Here is a 15,566-nt window from a genome sequence, read left to right as displayed (position 1 = left end):
CAGATTAAAGTTGATGAAAAAATATAATAAACTAGATTTATTTTTAAACAGATACAAGCCAGGATCAAAACCAGCAAACTGCTGAAATGACTACCACCCTACAGAAGCCAGCACTGAAAAGCACTGACCTGCTCCATTCTTGTCATTTTTGGCTACAGCACTTGTTCGCTTTGGGGTGCGCTTTTGTTTTTTTGCCATTAATCCACTATTTCCATCGCTTGGCCTTTTCTGACCTGAAATAAAGGGAAAGAGATAATTTGAAAACAACACAAAAAATATTTTATTATATAAATTGAAAATTATATAATTTGAAAACAACACAAAAAACATTTATTCATCTATGTACTCTACATTTACTTCTATATGAACACTTTTTATTTTGGTACTGAGAATTGACCTCAGGGACACTTGACCACTAAGCCACATCCCTAGCCCTATTTTGTATTTTATTTAGAGACAGGGTCTCACTGAGTTGCTTAGTGCCTCGCTTTTGCTGAAGCTGGCTTTGAACTTGTAATCCTCCTGCCTCAGCCTCCCGAGCCGCTAGGATTACAGGCGTGCACCACCACTCCTGGCTATATATACACATTTTAAAAGATTATTTATTTATTTATTTTAATTAGATATATGTGACAGCAGAATGCACTTTGATTCGTTGTACACAATTGCAGCACAACTTTTCATTTCTCTGTTCACAATGTAGTGTTGCACCATATGTGCACTCATACATGTACCTAGGGTAATAATGGCCATCGCATTCCACCAGCTTTCCTGCCCCCACGCCCCCTTAAATACACATTTTTAAAAGAGAAAAGAAAAAAAGATGGTACTTAAAAATCAGCAGTACCTGAAACTCTTAACTTTTACTTTAACACAAAGGCAAGTGTTTCCCTGGCAAGTCTTACCTTTCTCCCTGCTCTCTCGTTCCTGTACAATTATATTGCAAGTACCAGTGGCAGCACTGGCTTCAAACCCATTTGCTGATTCCCTCTCACAGAGACCTTCTTGAGACTCTTCAGCAATGCTGTCAACCTCAATCGTTATGTCGCTCTCACTTTTTACACTTCGAGACTCGTCCTGAGAGAGAGTAAGTGGTGAAGCTGCTGAGAAGTTATGCTGAGCTGTAGGAGGGAGGGCAGGTGGGACAGAAACGAGGGAGTTGGACTCAGAGCTCTCAACTACCACCTCCTCAATGCTGGTCTTTTCCTTCTCATCCAGATCATCCAAATCTACTTCATGGCACACCAAGGTTTCGGGCCCAATCAGAGGCATTGCCTCTTCCTCTTCTTTCAGTGGTGTATTCACAGTTTCTTCAGCTGGACTATCAAGTTTTTCACCACTGGACTCTTGAGCACATTGGTTCGACTCTGCTGTTAATGATGGCATTCCTTCATTTTCTGTTTCAAAGTGCTGTTCGAAATTTAAGTTTTTTATTCCCTCAGATCCAATACAATCACCAGTCCTTTCTTGAGACACACTATTTGTCATTTCTGTTCCATTCTCCAGTCTTATTTTTTTCTCTGGTGATGACTGTCCTAATATTTTCCTTTTCAACTTTTTTTCTTTCCCATATTGGTCAATTTCATCTTCAGTAGCACAAGAAAAGTTTTTACCGTCTAATGAGGAAAATTCAAGACTATGAGTTTCTATGTGAGGTTCACTTCCTGCTTCATCGGGGCTAAATGATGAAATCTTTATAATTTCTAAAGAAAGATCTTTTGTTTTGCTTCGCCTTCCCTTTCCTTTAGGAGATTTTTCTGCCTCTTTCTTAACTTCTTCTACTTGTTCCACTTTGTTTCCAAATATCTGCACTATTTGTTCATTCTCTCCAACTTCTAACTTCAGGGTTTCTAAAGGCTGCATTTGAGTCCTATCATTTTCTTTTAATATATGTGCAGCAATCTTTGGATTTTCTTCATCTAGTTTATCATCATTCAAATTTTCATTTTTTTCGAGTTCTTCCTTAATATCAGGAGAGAGTTCTTCATTTATCAAATTCTTTTCTAAAGGATCTTCTGTTTCACTATCAGATGAGCAAGAGTCTGCAAGAGAAAAAATTATTATACTATACAGGCTTTTATCTTAATTACCAATGTAATCTTATAACAAAAATCTTACAAAATATAATCAAAACCCTTAATCATGTACTTCCAAATACTCCCCACACAAATTTCCTACATAAAATAAGCTATAACATTTGTGACAAAAATTTAGAAGAAGGGGATTTCAAACTAAATTCTGTGAAGATACAATAAATAGCATATTACTATCTCAATGATATATAAAAAGCTGTTTGGTCATTTTCCTTAGTATCATATTTAGGTTACAATAGCACGTAGCAAAGTCAAATGACAAGTACTAAGAAGTTAGTATGTTAAGCAGTTTGATCTAAGATCTAGTATGTACTAATATTAACCATTTTGGGTCCTAAGAAGGGAATATATGACATTCCATTTTAAACGATTCTGGAAAGACGACTATTTAAAATGAGCAATGTAAATACTCAAAACTTTAAATAGACAAAAAAGTACAAGAAAAGGCACCTACTTGCAAGTAAAATTATTTTTCTTTACATTAGAAAAATCTTTAAAATAATAGAATAAGGGGGGTTCTAAAGTTGTATAAGAACTGTAAAACATAAAAATCCTGCCCATATGATGCTCATATCCTAAACAAGTTCAAAAAGGCAAACAACATATTATTTTAAGTGAAAAAGTATAAAGTTTCATTTTGTGGTTTTATCATAAAAGAATATAGATGGGGGTTGTTTTGTTTTTGCTTTTTGTGTGTGGTACTGGAAATTGAACCCAATGGTGCTTCCCCTTTCTTTATTTTGAGACAGGTTCTGACCAAGTTGCTGAGGCTGGCCTGGAACTTGTGATCCTACTGCCTCAGCTTCCCAACTAGCTGGAATTATAGGCATGTGCCACCATGCCTGGCTTAGAATTCATTTTTTTTCATGTTTAAAAAAAACCACAACTTTTATACAGAAGTTTAATAAAGCTGCTATGGATAATTCTGTAGTTTGTACACTGCACAAAAGCATGCCACCTATGGGGTACCTTTCACTTTGTGGACATCCTGTATTTGTATTTTATGACAGCACTCCAGCAGATGGCAGTAAAGAGAAAAGATGTCCTTTTTAATTTGCACTCAAGCACCACATGAACTAATGACAAATTGTAGTTCAGGACAATCTCATGAAGGGAGGGACATTTGTAAGATAATCATTTAAAATTTCTTACATTACATGTAAAAATACACAAAATTAGAAAATTGAGGTGAAAGTAAAAGAAGAACAGCACAGTCTTGGCTTTGCTGAATAACACTAAACTTAACATGGGATACTAGTGCATGCTTTGCAGCAAAGTGTTGCACACATCAGGTCTCATGGATTGTTAATTAATCCTCCATTAAAATATCACTAGATTTTAAATAAAATCTAGTAGCAAATAAACATTAGCTTTGAATTAAATTTTGTAATTTAAATCATGAGATTAAAACCTAGATTATTTTTACTATGACTCTCTCACACAACGGTAATTTTAACAACAGTTAAGTAACACAGAGTGATGTTTCAATCAATGATGGTTGCATGTATGATGGTAGTCCTATAAGATTCTATTGCCTAGTGATGCCATAACCATCTTGGTTTATGTAAGTGCATTCCATGATATTAATAAGATTATTGCTGCTTAGTGATACTAGAACCATCTTGGTTTGTGTAAGTATACTCTATGATGTTGCACAATGACAATGCTGTTATCAGAATGTATCCCCATTGTTAAATGACACATGACTATATATGATTTTTAATAAATCAGTGATTCTCAAGAGCGAGCACCTTCCATTCCATTTGACAGAGGTGAGCTGTCTGGCATAGCACTGTGAGCACAGCTGGTACCTGATTTTCCTTCACTGTTTGCTGTCTTAGATAAACCATACGGCATATTTGATGAAAGGGTTGATTTTAAAGGAGGTCGTCCCCGTTTTGACTTCTGCCTCTCTTCATCCCTTTTTTCATCCTTTTCACTATCTTCTTTATTCTGGGTAACAACAATGACAAAATGCATGAGAATATCCAATGCCTTAAGAAAAATGAACATTTAAATTCTCTAAGGAAAACTAATAATAATAAATTAAAAAGCTAGTTTATATATGTCAACCCCTAATTTGTGTTTATAGAAAAATCAAGATCAGTTTTCTAATCTATTTATATGAATATGATATTCCACAATTTGTAACCCTGCAATTATTTTGTGAAGCTAGTGCATTGGCAAGCTATACAACTATTCAGCACTCCCCCTGGTTCCTTATTATCCACTGACCAAGACATCAAAAATAGACAATATGCTAGGCAGATCTCTATAGCAAAGGTTGAAGACTGAAGGTACAGGTAAGGCTACAACTTCTCAGCAGATGTGTTTTAAATTTACTACTGCTTTCAAAATTTAAACATCAGATTTTGCATTTTTAAAAATATAGTGGTTCTGGCAGTTGCACCGACAATGATACATAGGCGCAGACCAGTGTGTCCTTGGGCTAGAGAGTGGGATGTCCACTTCTGATCGGGGACCTTCTTTGCGCTAGTGACGAAAGAACAAATTAAAAATGGGTGATGTTGAGAAAGGCAAGAAGATTTTTGTTCAGAAGTGTGCCTAGTGCCACACCATGGAAAAGGGAGGCAAGCACAAGACTGGGCCAAATCTCCATGGACTGTCTGGGCAGAAGACAGGTCAGGCTGCTGGCTTCTCTTACACAGATGCTAACAAGAACAAAGGCATCACCTGGGGAGAAGATACACTGATGGAGTATTTGGAGATTCCCAAAAAGTACATTCCTTGGAACAAAAATGATCTTCGCTGGCATTAAGAAGGGAGAAAGGGCAGACTTCATAGCTTACCTCAAAAAAGCCACTAATGAGTAATAGCTACTTATTGCCCTATTTATTACCAAACAGAAATGTCTCTTGGCTTTCTTATGTACACCATAATTTAATTGATGTGATACACCAGAAATCAGATCATGAATGACAAAACTATTTTTGTTGGACAACCCTGATTTAAGTAAAAGTGACTTGTAGTTAAATTAATATTTGGTAATACTTCCACTTCAGTAAATTCAGTAAATTAAAGTTATGGTTGGACTTAATTAGTAAGGTTCAGTATTTCACAAAAATCGTGAATGACATCTGAAAAATGGTTTTATATTTAGGTTTATATAACTGATCCTGTGAATATGTTTAAATATAAGGGAAACCCCTTTGCACTCTCAGAACCAAGCATGATTCACATTTGTTTCAATTTGTGTTCATCAGCCTATTAAAGGCAGTGGTTGAAGATAAGGAAGCAGTTTCTATATTTCTGTTGACCATGTCAGTTTAATTAGAATTCCTTGTATCTAAAATGTTGTTCTTTCCTTATAGAAAGGCATTTTAGTGTGGTTTATGTATGATATGAAATAAAGAATATTTAACACTTCTCCCATTTTATAGTTGATCCATAAGTTCAGATGCTTTTAAGTCAGCATAATACAATAACAAGTTAGACTTTACTTTTTAATTCTTAATTTTCTAAGACTAAGTTATCATTCAGGATTGTCTTTAAACAACTGTTCAGAAACAATACTATGGAAATCTATCTAGATGGTTGGGAGTGGTGCTTTTTACCAACTTATTAGATGGAAAAATTAAGGTAAAAGAGATCAAAATCAGTACAAATTTGTAAAATATGTTACCATAAGATTTAAGACAATTAAAAACAATCTCAGGGCTGGGGATGTGGCTCAAGTGGTAGCGTGCCCGCCTGGCATGCACGGGGCGCTGGGTTTGGTCCTCAGCACCACATAAAAATAAAATAAAGATGTTGTGTCCACAGAAAACTAAAAAAAAAATAAATATTAAAAAATTCTCTCTCTTAAAAAAAAAAAAATCTCAGATCATGAAAAAAGAAAAAGAAAAAAAAAGATTGAATTGGGTGTTAACATACTTTATATACAAACAGAGATATGAAAAATTGTAGTATATAAGTGTATTAAGAATTGTAATGCAATCTGGCAACCTTGGGTCAGCATTGCCCCAACAGAATGATTATTTCCACCCTCTCTAGTGAGAACCAAGTCCTCTATGTATCACTCTGAGTCCTACTTTACCCTCTTCCTATGAAGGCTCCACAGGCATTCGAGTTTTAAAATCAGTGCCCTAGGCATTGCTGGTTTTCATCTCTCTGTGAGATGAGGTGGTAATAGATTTTAAATTTCAAAAAAATTTTTTTAGCACCTGAGTTATAACAGAGAAAATCTGCAACTCTCTTAATAGAATCAAGACAATTATTACAGTGAGAAAACAAGATTTATTAAAAAAGCACAACACCTTAAATGCATATTACTAAATGGAAGAAACCAATCAGAAAAGGTTATATGCTGTAATGATTCTAACTATATGACATTCTGGAAAAGGCAAATTTATGCAGACAGTAAAAACATTAGCTGTTGCCAAGGATTAAGAGAGAGTACAAAGAAGAACTGGTCGAGCACAGAATACTCTGTATGACACTTTAACAGTGGGTACCTGTCATTATACATTTGTCCAAACTCAAACTATGTGTGTTATACCTTCCTGTGCTCATTACCCTGTTGTAAACTGTGGATTCTGATAACGCTGTGAAGATGTAGGTTTATCAATTGTTAACAAATACAATATTCTGGTGGGGGTTGAGGGAGTGACAGTGGGAGAGGTCATGCATGTATGTGGCAGAGGGCATATGGGAAATCTCTATATCTTCTCAATTCTGTTGTGAAAGCAAAACTGCTCTTAAAAAAACAATGTCTTAAAGAAATAATAGAATTTAAATAATTCCTGTACCTATCATAAAGTCTATGAATATGGAAACATACCTTAGCTTTCTTCTTTTGTTTTTTCTTTGGTCCACCTTTGTCCAAAGGCCAGATTATCCTGTCAGCCTTCACCCATTCATCATACCTTAAAATGAAAATTTAAAAATCACATAGTGATATCCTATTCAAAATATATTCATCAAACAAAAACAACAGTGAGAGAGATTAAAGAGTTTGTTTCCATGTTGACAGAAATGTGAAAGACTCAGAGGTGGGGTTTGTGAGTAACGTGTACCAGCCACTATACTAGGTGCTTTGTGTACCAACCATCAACAGGAAAAGCCAAGAGCAGTTTTTAGAGTTAACAGATCAGAGTGAGCAGACACTAAGTATATTCAAAACTATTGGAACTGCTTTGTTTTCAGAACTCCCACAAATATAAGCTTATAAGCAAATTCTGTATTAGAATTCTTCTACTAAACAAATAGTACAAAGATAACTCAGGAAAATTCAAATTTGCAACATGATTGATTCCAGATTATTTTATCAAGTCCTCTGAAATTTCTTTTCCTCCCCAGAACTCTCTTTAGCCTCTACTATTTCTAATAAAATTTTATTCTGAATCTCATCATCTTTAAGACTTTCCAGTTTTTTAGAGATATTTATATTTAATTTTCTTCAACAATTTATATTTTTGTTTAACTCAAGCAGAGTATAAAAACTACAGGATGTCCTCACTTTAGACTGCACTATGTAAATAAACTCAATGTATCTGGAAACCATACCACCATACCTGTGCTTTGTAAACCAGTTACCATGAAGATGTACAAAATAAGAATGTGGTTTCTATTTTTTTTTATTAATACAATTTTTATTAAGAATTTTATCTGGTTACAGAGAAACATTTAGAAAGGATGATGGGTTACATAACTTCACTGTTGTATGTGAGAAGTCTGGGCAGCTAACATGATTACCAAATATCATCTGGTTCTTCATGAGAAAAGCCTGTGGAACTTTCATTCTTGTCACTGGATGGCAGCGTGTCCACTACTGAGCATTCTCTGGTTATCTTTTTTGAGCTCTTATCTGCAGATAACTCTTGGTCTTTCCCCTGCTGGATGATTTTCATATATTTCTCTAAAGGATTTTCGCCATGAGTAGATTTGTCTCTCACATCTTGAACAGTCATTTCTAATTCTTTTTTCATTTCAATCTTCAGTGATTCTTCAATCATTCTCCTTTCCTGATCCAGTTTTTCCAGTTCTCTTCGTTCCCTTTCTAGAGCTTCTTGCCGTTCACTCTGCCTTCGTTCTTTCATTTGCTGCTCCCATGATTTTTCATCTTCCTTTTGTTCTCCAAGTTCTTTCTGATCAATACTTGAGTTATGACGTGGGACAGGTCTTGTAGGCAGAGTAGCTGCAGCAGCATCCACATGAGGCATATCACCAGCAGGGTGTAACCCATCTGCTTCAAACTGTCTTGACCTGTTCCCTGCATATTCAAAAGATGATTCAAATTCCTCATTATCCTTAAAAGCTAGCTTGTCCAGATTTGAAAATTCACTTTTTTCTTGAATTTCAGTCTGTTTCTGATGAAGACTGGCCTTCTGTTCTGGAGGGCTGGAGGAGGAAGGTGCAGAGAGGCTATGCCCAGATTCCACGGGTGATGGCTGGGACATTCTGTCAGGACAAGAATTGGGGAAATCAAGAAGTGATTTGCCCATACCTTCCAAATACATTTCATTATTGAGGCTTCTTCTTGCTTTTGGAAGGGGCGTGGAGGAGAGACGTCTGGAAGAAGTACTCTTACGTGCCCGCGAAGCTGTGCTGACTGTCTGTGCCTCAGAGGCAGCACTCTTTTCCTCATGAGGTGTGCCCACCTGAGGCTGCCCAGAGAAAACTCTGTCCTCTGCCAACATCCGTCTTTCTGGGTGCTCAGGGATAACTCGGTCCTCTGTAAAAGCACATCTTTCCAGGGAGCTAGAAGTGACAGTTTTGAGGGTTCCCCGCAAGTGCGAAGATGGTGGACTCTTTGCTAGTGGTGGGCTCTTAACCGGGTTTCGAAGAACTCTTCGATGGTAATGTCTGAAAGCTTTCTCCAAGCGTTCGGCCTCTTGCTCTAGCTCTTTTACCCTGGCTTTTGTACTGGCCACAAACTCAAGGTCAGAGTCTGGGGAACCAGCTTCTTTTCCTGTATTTGGATAACCTGTGATTCTTGGTACAACTGCCGTAATCTTCTCCTGTCCAAGAGGGCTGTTTGAGAAATCCCTGCTTGTATCACCACTGTGAGGCACCACCTTGCCACTTATTAGCCCACTCACAGACCGATGGCTCAGAGACTGCTTTGGGTTGCGGTACACTTCATTCTCCAGGGCTGTCTGAGTGTGTTTCAGTTGCAATTTTAAATCACCAACTTGAATATTTAACCTCTTTACAGAAGCATCATAATCTAATATCTGGGCCTTTAGCTGTGCCGAATGTTCAATTTCACTTTGCAGCTGTTTTTGCAGAACTTGTCTATGAGTTTCAAACTCCTTATGCTCAAGTGCTATAGTACTTTCTGCTTTCTTCAATTCTTTCTGAAGAACCAGAAGCTCAGGAGATGGCTGAGCTATGCGGTTTAGGAGATTCAAATTTTCATTCTTATTCTCTTCCAGTTGTTGTTTAAGTACTTTATTTTGTGCCTGAAGTTCTAGCTTCTCTTCTTTTAGTACTGAGTAATCATTCATCTCTTTAATCTTTTCATTCAGCAAGTGGTTTTGTTGTGTTATTGTCAAAAACTGGGCTTTGACAGACTCTAATTCAAGCTCAAGTTCTTTTATACGATTTATAGATTGACTTAGTTCTTCCTTTTTTGAATTAAAAGCTATGAGCTCCTCTTGCAAATGAATAGCTTTTTCTTTACTCCTCCTTTCATCTTCAATCAGTCTGTTAGTTCTATTGAAGTATTCATCCTTTAGTTCAAGTTGATACTTTAGAAGTTCATTCTTGAGCTTTTGATCATAGCTCTCTTCAATACTCTTTATATTCTGTTCTCGTCTCTTAAGTGCTTCAGCAGTACTTTTATTTTTTTCTTCTTGGAGTTTCTGGGTCAATTCAAAAGCATCAACTTTTTGCTTCAGTTCTGCTTCTCTGCCTCTTAGCAGATCTATATCTTTTAGTAGAAGCTGCCTTTGAGCATAAATTTCTTTTGCTTCAGTCTCCTGGTGCTTCTGAATTCTTTCAAGAGCATTCTTTTCGCGAGAAATGAGGGCTTCATTTTTTGCATGATAAGTTCTCTTAAATTCGTTTCGGAACTCAGATAATTCCTTCTCGTACTTCCTTTTCTCATCCATTTTAAGTTTTGCTATTTCAGTTTCTTTAAAATACTTCAACTTTTGACCCATCTCTACTCGAAGTTGCTGTTCTATTTCTTTTTTATATTCATTTAGCTTCATTTCTAAAGACTCTAGCTTTGGATGCTGAGGATGAGCATCTGCAAATTGATCATCGATAAACTGAAGCTTCTCAGCAAGTGAGTCTTTGTTAGGACATGTTGAACTTGTCTGAGTTTCCATATCACAAGTCTCTTTAGCTTGATGATATTCTGCCAATTCTTTCAAGAAATTAATAAGAAAACCTTTTTGGTTTCCTTTATCAAATCCTGAGACCAGTGATTTGTAGAGACTGGACGTAGGGTTGATTTTAATGAGTTGTAATAGATCCTGCATAGTATATACCTTTTCTTTTGCTAAACCACTTTCTGGAAAGAAAACAGAAAGTGAATATTCATAGCCACATCTCTGTAAGTGATCTGCCACTACAGAGTTAGAGGCACCTATTAAGAGAGCACTCCCTTCCACTGAAATAGACTGAGGCTGTAGTTTTCCACTCAACACAGGGTGCATCAATTTGTGAATTAGCTGGTTTCTGAGTTGTGTTTTAAGCGTGTCCAGTATACCCCGATCCTTAAACGTCTGGTACAGCTTTTTTCGCAGTTCATCTTGACTCAATACATCACACTTGGGGGACATGGTAGACTGAGCCATCATCAGGTATCTGCTTCCTCCCGAGCCCAATCGCCAGGACCCGAGTTCCAAAGTTCAGCCCAGGCTGCAGGCTCAGGACAAGAAGGAATCCCGGCCTGTTTGGGAGGAATAGGGAAAAACAAGAGAGCTGAATGTTCTGCCTAACACTGGAACTAGGAACTCAGAAGTAAGATGCGTACTTCCCTTCTCCGCGGTTCTGAAGGGTGGGCGGGGCCGTGACCCTAGGGGGACAGGACTGTGAAAGGCTGCTGGAGGGCGGACACCGGGGCGGGGTGGCAGGGCAGCACCCAGAGATTTCACGGCTCAGAGCCCACATCACCCCTCCCCGAGGCCCACCAAACTGAATCGCCTTTGTCTGGACTGTTATGGCGCACGCCTCCATGTGTGCACGCGCCCAGTGCTACCGGAAGCTCCAGAATGTGGTTTCTACATGCACAAGTTTCATCTAAGATGGCACATTGATACTTATACTATAGTTTGAAATATAGTTAATCCTGGTAGATTAACCCAAGATATAAAGCTTTTGAGAAAGGCCTGTTTATAAGCATTGTACCAGACTTTTTAAGTATCTGTATTTTATTACCTTACTTAGAAATATTCATTCCTGCATTTTATTACCTTATTTAGAAATATTCATTCATTTGGACAGTCACTGAGGATCTATTGGTATGACAGGCTCTGTATGAGGAAGAAGGTAGAGAACAGAAAGAACAAGGCCTTGCTCTCATACAATTCAGTCCCATATGAAAAGAGGGCATAAAATGAAATCAAATAGAGTCTGGGAAGTACAATAAGACTTATGTATCTGACCCAGGACTAACAAAGAAGCAAATGTCCAATTCTGAAATTTTCCAGGAGACATCAAATCACCAAGAAGCACAGGCCTGATCTGAACTTGGCATAGGCTACAATGTTCCAATGAAAGCAGTCTGTTGTATGGGTACTTCCAGATCAACACTGCTAACCAAGGGTGAGACCAGGATATCTGAAGTAGAGACCTGAACCCCACCCTAGCACATGTTTTCATTTTAGAAATTCAACTAAATTCTCTAGGAACGATAGGAGCTCTGTCTCAACAAGCAGGCCAGAATTATACCCGTTTTTTAGTAGTACGGAGGACAACAACAACAACAAAAATCACGTGAGTAACCAAGTAGGAAACTAATAACAAATTACATAATAAAATGAGGATTGATTAGTCATAAAAAGATGAGACAGAAGATATAGGAAAGAGAGATTCTAGAAAGAAGAACTGAAATACAGTTGGTAAATAACAGTATATGGGCCAAGCACGGTGGTGCGTGCCTATAATCCCAGCAACTTGGAAGGCTGAGGCAGGCGGATCACAAATTTGAAGCCAGTTCAGCAAATTAGTGAGGCCCTGTCTCAAAATAAAGGGCGGCGGTGGGGAGGGGGGGTTGTGGATGTAGATTAGTGTTAGGGACACCCATGTTCAATCCCCAATACTAACAAACGGTCTATGGCTGTGAACTGAACAGAGTCAGAGAAAAGAAATATAAAAATCTTACATTATGTTCATTAAGCTCCCACCTTTTCAGATGATGCCAAATTAAAAAAAAAAAATTGTCACTGAGCACATACTAAGTGCTAAGCATTTTTCTAGGCACTTTACATGTTAATTACAGGTATTATCATTTTATAGCATTCCTCTGAAATTTTTATTTCAGTATTTTATTTTCCCCAATTTAGTGATGAAGGAATTGCGCCACAACAGAACATGAACCTAGTATGTGGAAAAACCCTGGAGTAAGATGGCTCCAGGTGAATCCAGGCAACCCAGAGATTTCAAACACAAAAGACTTTAGAGAAAAGCAGCCCTGGCATTCAGGAATTGGCATGGTGTAGCTCTAGAGAGACTTTGGTGTTGTGACAAGCTGATCTGGCTTTTATAGGTTCTTGTTGAATATGAACAACTTCACATAACCTCAGATGTCTGCTCGGTGCCCATGATAGATCTAAGCAACAATAAGACCATTCCCTAATCATGTCTGAACACAAGAGGCAGGAGGCAGGGGGCAGACAGGAATATCATTCAAACCACAAAAATGACTAAACATCCTTTTTTCCTGATTAATGAGTCATTGCTGCTTCTTCACCAAGTATAGTGTCAACCTTGGACTAGTCTTCTGTCCTTCCAGTAAAACTAAGAAAATCAATTATAGAATTATCCCAGCTTCCTGACAGCACTTCATATAAAAGCCAAGTCTCATTTCCTTAAAGCTTCCCCCAAAACCACCTAACAGGAGCTCAAATCCAAGGTCTTCCCAACATTCTTTTTTTTATTAATTAAGCAACTCAGAATTATTATAATGCTTGACAGAAGGCTTGATTTCTCATAAACAAACCAAACCAACGTTTGCACAGTTGAGCTACAGGCCTCACTCTCTGATCATATTCTGCAATGTTTTCACAGAGTCCTGGGCTATTCCTGTTCTCAAAGGTGGCATTCTTGAGCCTTTACTACTGACCTAACTCTCTGTTAGTGCAATGCCCCATAATTCCCCATGTTATGTGTTCTTTCTCACTGTAAATGAGTAATAAACACAGCTTGTTCCGATGACAGATCCTAGTGATCTTAATCTGGAAGTACTGACATAGCTTGTAAAACAATACAAATGTCAACATGTTGGGACAAGTTAGAATCAAGGCGTTCTTTTTAAACACACATAAACACCACTTGTTTAATAATTCTTCACAAAGTTAAAATGATCTCTCAACTACTGCCAAAATTTCAGTAGTAAGGAAATACTTTCTTACTTACCTGACATTCCATCCATAATAATGTACCAAGTATAGAACTTCTCCATCATCAATTTCAGTGCTTTTAATGCTGGCTTCATAAATTTTCTGAGTTTTCCCTCGTCCATATTTCACTTTCACTTTGGTTCCTGTTAGGCAGGGTTCCATGTCTTCCTCATCTTCTTCCCCTTCAGAGTCACATTTGCTTTCAGTTTCTTCCCTGCAGTAAGTTATAACATTGATAATGCTACTAATAATTCAATGGAGAACAAAATAGCATGTATTAAAAATAATCCAAAAAATCACAACCTAAGTATTACCTTAATAATGTCAGTGGAGGAGGAGAAGAAGGAGGAGAAGGAGAAGATTTTTATGGACTACTTATTAAGGAATTTATTATGTAAAGGTGCACTGTACCAAAAATAAATCCATACTTATTGAAAGCCAATCAATAATCAGAGTTAATGATGATATAGAGTCAAATAAATCACTTTTGATAAAATAAGAACAATCTGCTCTGAAAAAAAATCTTTGGAATTCATATTCAAGTGCCACCTTATATGTGAAATAATCTAAAGATATTTTGTAACTTCCTGCAACTAATTATCTTAAATCTACTCCTATTTTATGTTTATTTTAGAATAGTTCTTAGTTTTTTAATGGGCTTAAAAAAATGAACAAGGGCTTTCTATCTTAGTAACCATGTTTTAAAAACCAATTTATATTTTAAAGTTCTCCCCACTCTAACAAATAAACAGATTTTTTCTGTTGTTTTGTTATTTGTTTGGCTTGGAATGTCAGATAAAAACCTATGGGTGCTTTATCACTGAGCTACATCCCAAGCACTATTTTTAATTTGAGGTAGGGTCTTGTTAAGTTGCCAGGGTGGGTAATGAATTTGCTATCCTGTCTCAAGTCTCCCAAGTAGCTGGGATTACATCGAGCACTACTGCACCCCAGGAAACGAATGTTTGAAGGTGAGGCCATTTGTTGAAAGTACAGGATAGTACCAGGAGAATGCATTTTTTGGGGGGTTGGGGGGATTAAACCCAGAGGCACTTTACTCAGAGCTATATCCTCAGCCCTTTTTATTTTGAGATAGGGGGCTCGCTAAGTTGCTTAGGGTCCTGCTGCAGGCTGGCCTTGAACTTGTGATTCCCTGCCTTGGCTTCCAGAGTCCCTGGAATTATAGGCCTATGCCATTAAGCCTAGCAAGCTCTGCATATTTTATGTTGTTTTATGTTTTTTCACTTATCTCCCATCAGCTTTTCTTTGTTTTGAAAATTGGGTGTCAAAAGATATTCACGCAGGTAAGTCCACAATATTTTGAATATTCTTATTATAAAACAATCTGTTAGCCCTGGTAGGATTCAGAAGAGAACTGCATCATAGAACATTTAAATGTTACAAGAGTTTTAAAAGCTTAAAAAGAAGGACTATGCTCTATAATAAATATAGGACATTATTTTGGTGACCCCTCAGGGACTCAACTCAAAGAGGCTTTGACAGCCCATTTGCAATGGGAATGTTTTCTCTCCAAGGACACCATCCAATAATAGCCTAGAGAGGTAATTTCTGAGAAAAAAAACCTTAAAACAGAAATCACCATGAAGTACTATTTCCATAATTCCTAATGTAGAATGGGAATACAGATGTGTTTGCTGTCTGTATATTTGATTTTTATTTAATAAAAATATTTATTATTATTTATTATTATTATTATTATATTATTTGGGTTAGAGATTGAACTCAGGAGCACTGGACCACTGAGACACATTCCCAGCCCTATTTTTTGTATTTTATTTAGTAACAGGAGGGTCTCATTGAGTTGTTTAGTGCCTTGCTTTTGCTGAGGCTGGCTTTGAACTCACGATCCTCCTGCCTCAGCCTCCCGAGCTGCTGGGATTACAGGTGTGAGCGATGGCGCCCAGCAAGAATACTATTC

The 15,566-nt window shown here is 37.3% G+C and overlaps 2 protein-coding genes and 1 pseudogene across 4 annotated transcripts in view; 1 reads left to right on the top strand and 2 right to left on the bottom strand.

Moving 5' to 3' along the window:
- Arid4a (AT-rich interaction domain 4A) overlaps window positions 1–15,566 on the bottom strand; it is a 77,907-nt gene that overhangs the window by 14,322 nt on the left and 48,019 nt on the right. Inside the window, exons 17-21 of one of the 2 annotated variants that reach the window (XM_015480927.2) lie at window positions 13,644–13,841; window positions 6,895–6,979; window positions 3,845–4,046; window positions 906–2,042; window positions 129–233 (exon numbers count right to left, since the gene is read on the bottom strand). In XM_015480927.2, the coding sequence (XP_015336413.1) occupies window positions 129–233; window positions 906–2,042; window positions 3,845–4,046; window positions 6,895–6,979; window positions 13,644–13,841 (1,727 nt within the window). The remainder of the gene's footprint in view (window positions 1–128; window positions 234–905; window positions 2,043–3,844; window positions 4,047–6,894; window positions 6,980–13,643; window positions 13,842–15,566) is intronic. The other variant, XM_015480930.2, reaches the window with a different exon arrangement.
- LOC107138316 lies at window positions 4,612–4,927 on the top strand (annotated as a pseudogene).
- On the bottom strand, window positions 6,895–13,757 carry LOC107138314 (oral-facial-digital syndrome 1 protein-like). Of its 2 annotated transcripts, none has more exons than XM_048793785.1 (2): window positions 13,644–13,757; window positions 6,895–10,956 (listed from the first exon to the last, which is right to left on the bottom strand). In XM_048793785.1, exon 2 carries the CDS (start codon window positions 10,862–10,864, stop codon window positions 7,805–7,807), a length of 3,060 nt encoding a protein of 1,019 aa, XP_048649742.1. In that variant the 5' UTR covers window positions 10,865–10,956; window positions 13,644–13,757; the 3' UTR covers window positions 6,895–7,804. The 2 variants fall into 2 exon arrangements, with proteins under 2 accessions (XP_048649742.1, XP_048649741.1); XM_048793784.1 differs by lacking the exon at window positions 13,644–13,757 and adding an exon at window positions 11,041–13,619.

This window comes from Marmota marmota, unplaced genomic scaffold, assembly GCF_001458135.2.
Source record: "Marmota marmota marmota unplaced genomic scaffold, marMar, whole genome shotgun sequence".
Lineage (NCBI taxonomy): Eukaryota > Metazoa > Chordata > Mammalia > Rodentia > Sciuridae > Marmota > Marmota marmota.
The sequence above is the reverse complement of the archived record's forward strand: the minus strand, read 5'-3'. Positions and strand labels throughout refer to the sequence as shown.

What these genes read in the sequence shown, in the direction of transcription:
- LOC107138314 (XM_048793785.1), bottom strand. Translation starts at nt 10,864, where the DNA reads ATGATGGCTCAGTCTACCATGTCCCCCAAGTGTGATGTATTGAGTCAA.